Here is a 10,662-nt window from a genome sequence, read left to right on the forward strand (position 1 = left end):
AACGAGGGGGAACGTTGTGAGTTGCTGCGGACACCTTAACTCTACGGTTATACCCGATACTAAGTCAGTTTAACTCTCCTCCGGCAGACGCCGCTAATATTAAACGACACGACAAAGAGTGCGTGCGAGAGAGACAGAAAATCAGTCTGAGCGTGACGTCGGGTGCTGCGTAGCCACTGAAAATTGATTTCTTGCTTTTGGCTACAAAAATCATCCGATCTGATTCAGATTCAGCAATCTGATAGATATGGTCATTATCTATGATTCTGCGTTTTTAGTTTTCTCGAATGTGCAATATTGTGGATGCAACAGATTTTCGTCTTTTGTGGGGGCGGAAGGGGGTGGGGCGAAATTCTGAGATATAGGTTTTATAGTGAGATCTAACAGAAGTGCGGATACCAAATTTGGTTACTCTAGCCTTAATAGTCTCTGAGATTTGTGGATGCCCCAGATTTTCGTCCTTTGCGGGGGCGGAAGGGGGTGTGGCGAAATTTGGACACGAAACGGTCAAGGTCCGATATCACAGGAGTATGGATACCAAATTTGGTTGCTATGGCTCTTATAGGTTCTGAGATCCTTGAACTCATATTTTGCAATTGACAAAACCGACCATGAAACCTGTGTGTTAGAGAGAGACAGAGCGAGAAAGAATGAAATTGTTTTCTTGATTCTGGCTATAATCATTATTCGATCTGGTTCAGATTTTGCACTGTAGAAGATATGGTCATCCTCACCGATTCTGCGTTTTTGGTTTTATCGTATCTTTAAAAATGTGGATGCCACAGATTTTCGTCCTTTGTGGGGGCGGAAGTGGGCGGGGCGAAGTTTTGAAATATTTTTGTAGCAGTGACATACCACAGAAGTCTGGATCCAAAACATCGTTGCTCTAGCTCTTATAGTCTTTGAGCACTAGGCGCTGAAGGGGACGGACGGACGGACGGACGGACGGACGGACGGACGGACGGACGGACGGACGGACAGACGGACAGACAGACAGGGCTCAACCGACTCGGCTATTGATGCTGATCAAGAATATATATACTTTATGGGGTCGGAAACGATTCCTTCTGGACGTTACACACATCCACTTTTACCACAAATCTAATATACCCCAATACTCATTTTGAGTATCGGGTATAAAAATACAAAATAAACACGAAATCATGTAGCTATATACGATTATCAAATTACATAAATTGTTCAACTTTATCTTAAATAAATTATGCTTGGCTTGCATAAATGTCGTACATTTCAAAGCATTTTCTTGTACTCAAATAATATTATAAATAATTATTTTTCTGATGGCTTCCAGAAATTCCAGCTGGAAAACAATCGTACAATCGTTTTCGAGATTGTTTTCAAAAAGCCAAGGCGTTCGCATGGGAAAAAAATATAAAAGGTTTTCGCGGCGATGAGATTTCAAACTCAGATTTTGGGAAAAGTTAAGGCAATTTATTGATGCGAATTGCTGATAAATGTTGTGCATTAATATCTCTTTAAAATGGTTATAATTTTAGATCATTTCAGATCAAATTTAATTAAAATATATGAAAATTTGTAAAAATTTGTAAGTTATGCTTCAACGCTTTCATCGACTTCTCTTTCAGCTATATTGTGCGCGAGGGCTTATTCCGTTCTGTTTGGTTTGTAGCCGAAGTGCAGCATGCGCGTCAGCATGGAGGTGAAGCACGGTATCTGCTTCTGACCATCCTTTATTGGGTTGTCCGGCATGTTCGACTCAAAGTCGATGGCCACGCGCTGACTGACAAAAGTGAGCATTGTGAGCAGGTCGTCCGTCTTGCCATTGCTGTTCAGCTCCTCGATAAGTGACTGGATGTACCACGAGCCATTGTCTATATTACGCCAGGAAGTGTAGCCTGCAATCGCATGTTCAGTAAGTAAATATCTAAATAACGTTACGATTAGATGTTCATCCATACCTGGAATCGTCGAGTAGGAGATGAGGAAGTCTGCATGGACGGGTATTTTGTAGCTCATAGACGAGTCCCCATCAGTTTCAGTCCGGCACTTATTCCACATCATGCCCCCGTCCACGAGATAACCTTGGCAGGCTTGTATGAAAAAGAGCTTCGGCTTGCCCGCTAGCGTGGGGCACATCTTGGCAGTGAAATAGTGGAGGATTAGGTCCAGCTTGTACTGAATGTCGTTGGCATAAATGCAGCCATGCTCGCCGTGTGACAAGATGGCAATGGCCAGGCAGTCATTGTCCGTCTGGTCCTGCGCGGCTGCCTTCTCCACGTTTTCGCGAATCTTCTGCCACTTGCAGTCCTTGTGCACCGTGACATCGAAACCTAATTTCTTGAAAGTCTTGCTTAGCTCCTCCGCGTCCACGTTGGTGCCCAAGCGAGTCTGCAGCGTGGGTATCTTGAAAAACTCATGATTGAATATTAGGGCCAATCCCCGATTCTTATGATTCATGTTGTACTCCCTGGCATAGCGCGCCACACGATTTCGGGTACTACTGAAAAAATCCATAGTGTCAATACACTGTCATATCAGCGATAAGATTAGATCGAATCATTGTGAAGAATAATAAATTAATGCGACAATGTACCCTACCCCGATCCAACCGTTGCACCACCAGCTACGTCCGTTGAATCGCCAGTAATAAAGCTCCTGTTTATGAACTCGTCCGTCATTTTGCTTCTGATATCTTCTCTGGGTGAAGAAACTGCAGTTACTTGTTTTTGTGCTCTTCTTGTTGCCTGCAACACTTCTTGCGTTCTGTTCGCTGCGTCGTCACCTGCTGCACCATTGCTTTAAAATTTTTTCGCCTTCTCTTTGTGTACCCATAGAGATGGAAAATAACCGATGACTTTCTATGTTGTCGATTGTTTTGGCGATTTTTGTAATCGATGTTAAATCAAAATGGAAATATCGAAGGCCTCGATAGTGTCATCGATGATTTTGCAGCCTTTTTCACATCTCTACAAAAAATTCAACAAACATAAATTATTGGAGTTTTTTTGAATTAATTAAGCTGCATTAAGCTGAAAGGATGATTTGCCGATTGTGCCTAAACAGCGTCAGCGACACGGACACCATCCAGATCTTCGAGAGCATTGGCGTTACATTGAATGTGGCCACAGTGCTGGGCAAATACTTTTGGTTTGTGGTGCGTTTCATTCTGTGCGGAGTTAGAGTGTAAAGTTTAATTGCATTATTTGTCAAAATTTGCAGCCAAAAAAGGATGATCCCATATCGACGGAGCTTTGCGTGGGTTGCTGGAACCAAGTGAGCCAATTCCACGAGTTCTTTGTGGCCGTGGAGAAGGCGCACCGGCTGCTCACCGAACGCTTCTCCCTCATTGTGGGGGAAAAGTCTAACAGCGTACAGCCAGATATTGAGGAGGAGCCAAATCAGCTACCTGATGAGGCAGAGGAGCCGCCCCAGTTGCCTGATGGGAAGGAAGAGCTAAGCCATTTACTTGATGAGCCGGAGAAGCCGCATCCGTTGTCTGATGGGGCGGAGGAGCTGCATTTCCAGCAGGAATTGGACGTGGGTCATCAGGACTGCGATAGCGATGCCTCCTTCAGCAATGAGCAGTTCCTTAGCCAGGTACTGTGTCCGCAGGATACCACTGATGACCAGCAGGCAATGGGGAAGCAAGAGGAAGTGGATTTCAAGAATGTGCCACTGTTTGCTGTAGAAGAACGTCGGGAAACGCGCTCGACAGCCAGAATAAAATCGCATCAGGGAGCAAATATGGAGCTCTTAGGAGCAGATCTAGAATCCTTGGCAGCAGAGGCGGAATCTCTAGAAGTCACAGACAGCGAATCCAAACCGGTGAACACTTCAGCTACCGTCGCCAAGCGACGAATGCGAAGTCGCAAATCCGAGCAACATTCAATGAAAGCCAAACGTTACGTGGACTATAAAAAGTCCATGCTGGATATCGACCAGAAGATCGCTGGCCACATGCGTCTGATCTGCGACATCTGCCACCAGGGCCACGCGACCTTCCTGTTGCTCTGCAAGCACATGCTGCAGGTGCACCACCGCAAGGGGTATGCCATCTGCTGCCATAAGAAGTTCTACAAGCGCTCCGCTCTGACGGACCACATTGACCGACACACAGATCCCGAGAAGTTCAAGTGAGTGGTAAAGTGGAGGCCAGCAATTTGAAATTTCTCACACCCAAAAGAGGATCGTTATTAACAAATCATGTGATTATAGGTGCACGGAGTGCGACAAGACTTTTGCGGACAAGCAGTGCCTACGCAATCACGAGCTGCTGAAGCACCAGCCGGACGATGTAAAGGTCTTTATGTGCAATCAGTGTCCCAAGCGCTACACGAAGCAGTATTTGCTGGAACAGCATCGCATCATCCACAAGGAGCGCACTATACCGTGTGGCATCTGCGACAGACGGTTAGTTGTTAGTCAAGCACTCGGTTATCCCTGATCTAATTGCATTTCATGCTTACAGGTTTCCCAATAGCTCTCTGCTCAGTACTCACGTGAAAATGGTCCACAGTAACTATGGCACAATGTGCGACATCTGCGCCCAGGTGATTCGCGGAAGAGCGGCCTTTAAGCGCCATCAACTAGAACACTCCGGTGTCTCAGAGCCGAAGGTACAGTGTGACATCTGTGGATCGTGGTACAAGAACAGGCATAGCCTGAAGAAGCATGTGCGTCGGCACAAAGGATCCTCGGAAGAAGTGCGCACATGCAAGGTGTGTGGCAAGGTGTCACCCAATCGGAGCGCCATGCTGAGTCACCAGCGTTATGTGCATTTGGCGGATCGTAAGCATGAGTGCAGTGTGTGCAACAAGGGCTTCAAGAAGGCCATCACCCTCAAGGAGCACATGGCCATGCACACGGGGGAGGTGCTCTACAAGTGTCCCCACTGCCCCAAGACATTCAACTCGAATGCCAACAAGCACACCCATCGCAAGAAGGCTCATCCCAAGGAGTTCGAGGAGGCGCGCAAGGCCCGCACCGAGAGCCGAATGGCCACCGCCGCCGATGGGCGTGGGCCTGGGCCTGATCCTGCGACCCATATTATCACAATCTCTACGGAAGGCGACGACGGCGAGAGCGAAACACAAAACATTCTGCTCACCGCCACCGAGGAGGAGCTCAAGGCCGAGGGCATTGAGTTCACCCTGTGCCTTAGTCCGCAAGCGGCAGAGTGAAAGATCGATCCGATCTGTTTGTCTGTTGGAATTCTGTATAAGTTTATTTGTAAGATCCTTAAGCTAGCAGCGAGTAACAAAATAGACGGAGATTTGAAATTGAATGTTCTTGATAACTGGCTAATACTGGTACTAACCGCGCTCGCAAATGATTTCCACAGCATTGGGCTCCATCAGCACTGATTCCAGGCAGCGTTGGACGGCCGAGCCCAGGAGTTCGTCCAGCAAAAAGTTGACCAGGCTATGGGGAGGAGATATATGAAGGCTCTAATCTGCGACTGAGGACGGACTCACTTCTCATCGCTGACAAAGCGCCAGAGGTTCATCTGCAGGTAGTGGGCATCCACTTGGATCTGCTGCAGTCCATACTTGCTGAACGTCCTCAGTCGCACGCATTCCAGCAGCGTCTGCAAGGGATTCATTGATTAAAAGCTGCAAAGCCCGATTGGAGCACTCACTTTAAGGCCAATCTTAATGATGCCCATCACAATGGAAGCCTTGGTGAATTCCACCGATGTGAAGATGTCCACTCGCTCCGAGAACAGGCGGTGTATGTTGGACACATAGCTGGACTCGAGCTGCGAGGGCGTGTAGTTGGACCAATTGGAGCGATACTGCGGCTTCGAGGCGGTGAAGTTGCTGAAGTAAGTCTTGCGGCTGGAGTCGCTGCTGGCCGTGGTGCGAAAGCCTGTTGGGTTCCCCGTCCCTTCGTACAGACTGGCCACCACCGTCTCGATGCTGCCTAGCTCCTCCACCACTCGCTTCATAACCGCCCGCACGGAACGCGGTTCGAGGCAGTTGAGCCAGTCACGGGTTTCGACGCTCTTGCGTAGCATCTGGGAGATGTTTGCCCCTTGGAGGCGAACGTACGCGTCAAGTAGGGCATGGGCCGTCTCCCGCATCTCCGCACAGATCTCAGTCTCGTGGGTGAGCGTAGCACTATTCTCCGAGTCGATTTCGTAGAGGTCATCTACCAGTGCAATCTGTAAAGGGAAGAGGCGGTTAGAAATCTAGGGCATCGATTGGGGGTGCTTACCAGTATGTGGACGCCTTTCAGCTCCAGTTCTAGGCAGGTTTTGGACAGTACTAGGAGTAGATTCGGCGGACTGGAGCTGGAAGCATCACCGAAGCCGCACATCACCTTGGAGATGTGGCGCAGGAATCCAATGAGAAGGTTCTCCCGAATGCCCTCCACACACAGGGCGTAATTGTGCTCGGCCTTGATGTTGAAGGACCAATCGGTGCGCAGAAAGATAAGCAAGTCCTGGAGCACACCCTTGATCTTCTCCACCATGGCCACGTACAGGTTGCTGATGAGATCCGACAGGTTCAGGCCGGTGGCCGCATCACACTTTGCCGACACCAGAGAAAGACGCACAGCGCTTAGGCTATCCGCTAAGTGATCCTTCAGGTTCTTGGCGTGCGCGTCACACAGCTGGTGGGCGGCACCAATTATGATGTCCACCGTATTGCGCTGTACCTCCAGTCCTCTGCAGATGTTGCGCATGGCCTGGAGACGTCGATGCAGGCGGTCCAAGGCCCGAAGCATGACCTGGGTGTCGCCATAGCCAATATCCGACTCGACGCGATCCTGAACTAGTGTCAGATACTTGTCGATGTTTTGGTTAAGGAAGATATTCAGCTCGAGCAAAGCATTTTCCTGAAAGTCGTCGCTGCAAGGGATCTCAGATGATTATGTTCGGAGCAGTGCGAATTTATGGCCTTGACTTACCGCTCTTGCTCGTAGTGCTTAGCCACAAACATATCAAAGTAGGACGTCACCACCAGGGCCAGGTCGTTAAGGAAGCCGTCGATACCCATGTCCACGAACTCCAGCATATCCCGCTCGGTTTGGTCCTGCAGCATAACTATCAGTTCGTGCAGACGCTTGCCGGCACAGGTGAGCATCTCGCTGGCCAGGTCCGAAGTTTTCTCGTCCAGTTGCAGGAGCAGGAACGACTGGGCCGTGTTGCCGGCCCGCTGAAAGTCCTGGCGCAGCGTCTCTTTCAGGTCAGCCATGATGGCATCGCAGTCCTTTTGAATACCATCAAAGGAGGGCTGTCTGCCGTATTGGGCAAACACCTTCTGGGCGTGGAGGTAGTCCTGCACCGCCTGGGCGTAGTTCTGCTCCTCGATCAGGCCCTTGAGCTTGCCTGGCAGTGTAGACAGAAACTGGAGACGCTTCAGCAGAGAGTGCTTCTCGGAGAGACGGCACAGCTGGGAGCATGTGCCCTGCAGCGTGCCCGTGATCTGTTCGCTGAACGTGGTGATTGACTGCATCTTCGTTATCAGAAGGTTCACGTCCGACTCCATCTGCTTGAAGTCATCCTTCATTTTTCGTATTGTGTCAGTGGCTGAGATGAACTTGTTGTAGTTCTCATACACCAGCGTCTGCATGTCCGAGTGCAGGGTCTGGGTGTCCTTCACAACAGCCGCCTCCGTGTCAATGATTTGTCTCAGGGAACAGTCCTAAAATATGGTAATGTAGGGTTGGACCAATCCGCTAAACAGATGGCTCACCTTCATGAGCCTCTCCAGATACTTTTCGCCATCGAAGCTGGAGCTGTCCATGTCAAATAGACTGGCGTTGCTCTCACTCATTGTGTAGCGCGTAATTTAGTTTGCTCATAAACAAATTTTATTTATTAAAGTTCGTTTTTTTTTTTGTCGTCCGCAGAAAAGTGGAATAACGCAAGTCCAGTGTTGGCTAGCGCTCCATTCTTCATATCAGCTGATTGCACGTATCGAAATCGACTTTATCGGTTTTATCGGCCGATCGGCGCGTGACTGCCGACTGTTTCAATTGCGTTGTATACTAAGACAAAAGGTTGTAAATATGTTTACGCTGCATAAATATTATTGGGAGCTGGTTTTTAGCTCTATCTACCATGGAGTTATTGTGTTTAATTAGTCTTTCATGTGATGACGCTATAAGAATTGTTTCTCGTCGTTGAATAAACGTGGATGTTGTGGCAAATAGCAGCATGTAAGGGCAATGCCCTATCAATAAATAGGAGAAAAGAAAAAGGGGCACAGGAAAAAGCGGTGCTTTTACGCTGCCGCTCACGTACACGTCGTGTAACAGCGACCGGCACCAATACCATAACACTTTTTTCAATTTTTCTTGCACTGCACAAACGCACTGCAATATTAGTAGGTCCCAATTGCTAATGAATTTTCTTCTGGAAGAACGAACTGTAACTTTTGTTTTAGTGGTGAGCACTAGCCTAGAACACGAGATCAAGCTAAATTAATACAGGGTACAGCCTGGTAGCGGTCTTGAGATTGTTCCCTGCTCTGGCACTGATGCTGGCTGTCTGGACTGGCGCTGTAGCTGTAGGCGGGTAATCCAAGTGTACGTCGGAGAATAATTATAATAAAACAACTAACTTTCAGATTGTGTAACAGATCCCGTGACAATGCTGTGCATATTGGATCCGAATCAGGGCTAATAACCGTGTGCAGCTCAATAAAGTGAATAAAGTAGAAACGTGGAACCTTATGAAGTTTTTCTTTTTGTACCCGGTACTCACAGAATATAGGGGTTTATTAGGTTTGTTTAGATGTAGGATCAACCAGAATGAATCCATAAAGTATATAAATAATTGATAGCCACGGCTGTCTGACCGACTATCAGGCCGTCCATGTTGCTTAACGGTTAAATAAATCAAAAGAATATATACTGACTGAATACTGGGTATGAGGAGAGTCTCGAGCCTCTTCCTTTTTGCGGTAACAACAACATATTGCTTCAGATATTTGATAGATATATTGTATTGCTATTTTATATAATTGATAAATATTCGTATTTCGTTTTTGTTACACTAATCCTTCCTTAGTTTGTCAGCTATATTCAATTGCTACACAAATGTAACCACCGAAAAGGCCAGCTTGGCAACCTGTAAAGGAAATTTAGAGTCAATCAGAGTCGAAGAATTATTAAGTATATCATTTCCTTACGGTGATGTTAGTGTTCAAGCTAATGGAGAATATAGATCCGGCGGTGAAAGAGATTGGCATCTGGGCATTGTGCAGGAAGTAAATTAACGAAGACTTATATCTGCGACTTGAGCTCCTCCAGTGGGAGTGAAATATGGCCAAGGCCAAGGACTCACAGTCATCCTTCAAGAGGTCACAGGTGAAGTAGAAGGGAAACGTCTGAATAATCAGGCCATTTATATACGCCGTAGAATCAGACCGTACAGAAGGGGAAACACATCCATCATATATGTTTGGCTTACTATGCCGTTCATGGGTATTAATTCCATCACTGAAGCTATCCAAAGATTCAGTGTGCTCTCGCGCCAATCAATGAATGGATTGTAGAGGTGAAATGGCACGACTCCCGAAAAGATTGCCGTGAAAAAAGTCGATAGCGTGTATGCGGTGTACATAAACTGGTAGATGAGATATGCAATGTTGCATCGTGCCACCCAGCGATGCACCTCCAGGCGCTCCGTGATGTTGATGCAACGCTTGTCCATGCGGCCAAGGAGCTCCTTGATCTTGTGGTAGCGCCACATATTGAGTCTCATGATAATCATATTCAAAGGAAACCGCCCTGCGTTGAAACGGACCTGCAGCACTGACAGGGCTTCACTTGGAGATAAGGTTTTCAACTCCACGAAAAAAGTGATGAAGACTCCGATTGGAACGTAGAGAATCCACCAAAAACTAATGACAATCGTCAGTATTATTCTGAAGGGTTTCCATCCTTCTTGTGGCGGTGTCCATCCCATTAAGATCATGGCGTACTCAAGGTACTTGAACGCCTCTGGCGAGGACAAAAGATTCCACGGAAGTGGCTCTTTCAACAAGTTAAACAGCATTGCGTTTCGATGGTTCTTGTATGCGTCTAGCCTTTGACTGGGAGTCGACATGTCAAAATGTCTGTATTTATACCATCTCCTTGAACACTGGTCTACATCAATCGCCTTTTCTGCCACCCTGCAAGCTCAATGCATTTCCCTGACAAATGTGTAACTCTTCCCACGCATTTCACGCATAATAATAATTGGGGACCATTGGTTTTGCAACTTTGAGCCTTTTGCTCACTGAATTCTTGATTCAATAATTATTTGCAGTGTGTTTTCTAAATCGAAATTCCCATTTTCCTGACCTATTACTCTACATTATTCGAAGATAATAAGAAAATATTTTGCACGTGGAAAGCCTGCATGGGTAAACATATTGATGGACTGTTTTATACCCGGTACTGAAAAGTATAGGCCTATATAATTAAGGAACAAACTTGCAGTTTCTGTAATGTATCCCGTGACAAGGCTATGCATATTGGATCCCAATCAGGACTAATAATCGTGTACAGCTGTGTCTCTCGTGAATAAAGTAGAAACGTTGAACCTCATGGGGTTTATTATATTTTTACTTGAGCTTTTGAAGCCTCCTGGTTCTGCCCGTCATAAGAAAAACTCTGCCGCGGCTGCTGTTCGTCTGATAGGTAGGTATGTATGTATGTATGCGTGTGGCAAATCACATTAGA

The 10,662-nt window shown here is 47.0% G+C and overlaps 4 protein-coding genes across 7 annotated transcripts; 1 reads left to right on the forward strand and 3 right to left on the reverse strand.

The window, feature by feature from the left end:
- Positions 1 to 1,440: 1,440 nt before the first annotated feature.
- On the reverse strand, positions 1,441 to 2,807 carry LOC108159904 (caspase-1-like). 3 transcript variants are annotated; one of them, XM_033395597.1, is made up of 3 exons: positions 2,581 to 2,807; positions 1,941 to 2,482; positions 1,441 to 1,877 (listed from the first exon to the last, which is right to left on the reverse strand). In XM_033395597.1, the coding sequence occupies exons 1-3, from the start codon at positions 2,658 to 2,660 to the stop codon at positions 1,627 to 1,629; spliced, it is 873 nt and encodes a 290-aa protein (XP_033251488.1). In that variant the 5' UTR covers positions 2,661 to 2,807; the 3' UTR covers positions 1,441 to 1,626. The 3 variants fall into 3 exon arrangements, with proteins under 3 accessions (XP_033251488.1, XP_033251490.1, XP_033251489.1); XM_033395599.1 differs by having other exon boundaries at positions 1,941 to 2,508; positions 2,581 to 2,806; XM_033395598.1 differs by having other exon boundaries at positions 1,444 to 1,877; positions 1,941 to 2,479; positions 2,581 to 2,805.
- Positions 1,874 to 5,266, forward strand: LOC108159903 (transcription factor grauzone). 2 transcript variants are annotated; one of them, XM_033395596.1, is made up of 5 exons: positions 1,874 to 1,894; positions 3,002 to 3,136; positions 3,202 to 4,115; positions 4,198 to 4,392; positions 4,451 to 5,266. In XM_033395596.1, exons 2-5 carry the CDS (start codon positions 3,020 to 3,022, stop codon positions 5,160 to 5,162), a joined length of 1,938 nt encoding a protein of 645 aa, XP_033251487.1. In that variant the 5' UTR covers positions 1,874 to 1,894; positions 3,002 to 3,019; the 3' UTR covers positions 5,163 to 5,266. The 2 variants fall into 2 exon arrangements, with proteins under 2 accessions (XP_033251487.1, XP_017149014.2); XM_017293525.2 differs by lacking the exon at positions 1,874 to 1,894 and having other exon boundaries at positions 2,943 to 3,136.
- Positions 5,180 to 7,859, reverse strand: LOC117190538 (vacuolar protein sorting-associated protein 51 homolog). Its single transcript, XM_033395595.1, has 6 exons — positions 7,683 to 7,859; positions 6,895 to 7,631; positions 6,199 to 6,835; positions 5,621 to 6,145; positions 5,457 to 5,569; positions 5,180 to 5,403 (listed from the first exon to the last, which is right to left on the reverse strand). The coding sequence occupies exons 1-6, from the start codon at positions 7,761 to 7,763 to the stop codon at positions 5,295 to 5,297; spliced, it is 2,202 nt and encodes a 733-aa protein (XP_033251486.1). The 5' UTR covers positions 7,764 to 7,859; the 3' UTR covers positions 5,180 to 5,294.
- A 1,163-nt stretch (positions 7,860 to 9,022) lies between these two features.
- LOC117191555 (odorant receptor 98a-like) lies at positions 9,023 to 9,685 on the reverse strand. The gene is made up of 3 exons (XM_033396385.1): positions 9,404 to 9,685; positions 9,123 to 9,320; positions 9,023 to 9,061 (listed from the first exon to the last, which is right to left on the reverse strand). The coding sequence occupies exons 1-3, from the start codon at positions 9,683 to 9,685 to the stop codon at positions 9,023 to 9,025; spliced, it is 519 nt and encodes a 172-aa protein (XP_033252276.1).
- Positions 9,686 to 10,662: the final 977 nt, after the last annotated feature.

The sequence above is a fragment of the Drosophila miranda genome (assembly GCF_003369915.1).
Source record: "Drosophila miranda strain MSH22 chromosome Y unlocalized genomic scaffold, D.miranda_PacBio2.1 Contig_Y1_pilon, whole genome shotgun sequence".
Lineage (NCBI taxonomy): Eukaryota > Metazoa > Arthropoda > Insecta > Diptera > Drosophilidae > Drosophila > Drosophila miranda.

Coding starts and splice junctions, on each gene's coding strand:
- LOC108159904 (XM_033395597.1), bottom strand. CDS start 2,660: ATGACGGACGAGTTCATAAACAGGAGCTTTATTACTGGCGATTCAACG. Junction 2,483..2,580: donor GGTGCAACGGTTGGATCGGG/GTAGGGTACATT, acceptor GGATTTTTTCAG/TAGTACCCGAAATCGTGTGG. Junction 1,878..1,940: donor CTCCTACTCGACGATTCCAG/GTATGGATGAAC, acceptor ATGCGATTGCAG/GCTACACTTCCTGGCGTAAT.
- LOC108159903 (XM_033395596.1), top strand. CDS start 3,020: ATGATTTGCCGATTGTGCCTAAACAGCGTCAGCGACACGGACACCATC. Junction 3,137..3,201: donor GCAAATACTTTTGGTTTGTG/GTGCGTTTCATT, acceptor CAAAATTTGCAG/CCAAAAAAGGATGATCCCAT. Junction 4,393..4,450: donor TGTGGCATCTGCGACAGACG/GTTAGTTGTTAG, acceptor TCATGCTTACAG/GTTTCCCAATAGCTCTCTGC.
- LOC117190538 (XM_033395595.1), bottom strand. CDS start 7,763: ATGAGTGAGAGCAACGCCAGTCTATTTGACATGGACAGCTCCAGCTTC. Junction 6,146..6,198: donor TGAAAGGCGTCCACATACTG/GTAAGCACCCCC, acceptor TTCCCTTTACAG/ATTGCACTGGTAGATGACCT. Junction 5,404..5,456: donor CGCTTTGTCAGCGATGAGAA/GTGAGTCCGTCC, acceptor TCCTCCCCATAG/CCTGGTCAACTTTTTGCTGG.
- LOC117191555 (XM_033396385.1), bottom strand. CDS start 9,685: ATGTGGCGCTACCACAAGATCAAGGAGCTCCTTGGCCGCATGGACAAG. Junction 9,321..9,403: donor TAATACCCATGAACGGCATA/GTAAGCCAAACA, acceptor CTGATTATTCAG/ACGTTTCCCTTCTACTTCAC. Junction 9,062..9,122: donor GCTTGAACACTAACATCACC/GTAAGGAAATGA, acceptor TTTCCTTTACAG/GTTGCCAAGCTGGCCTTTTC.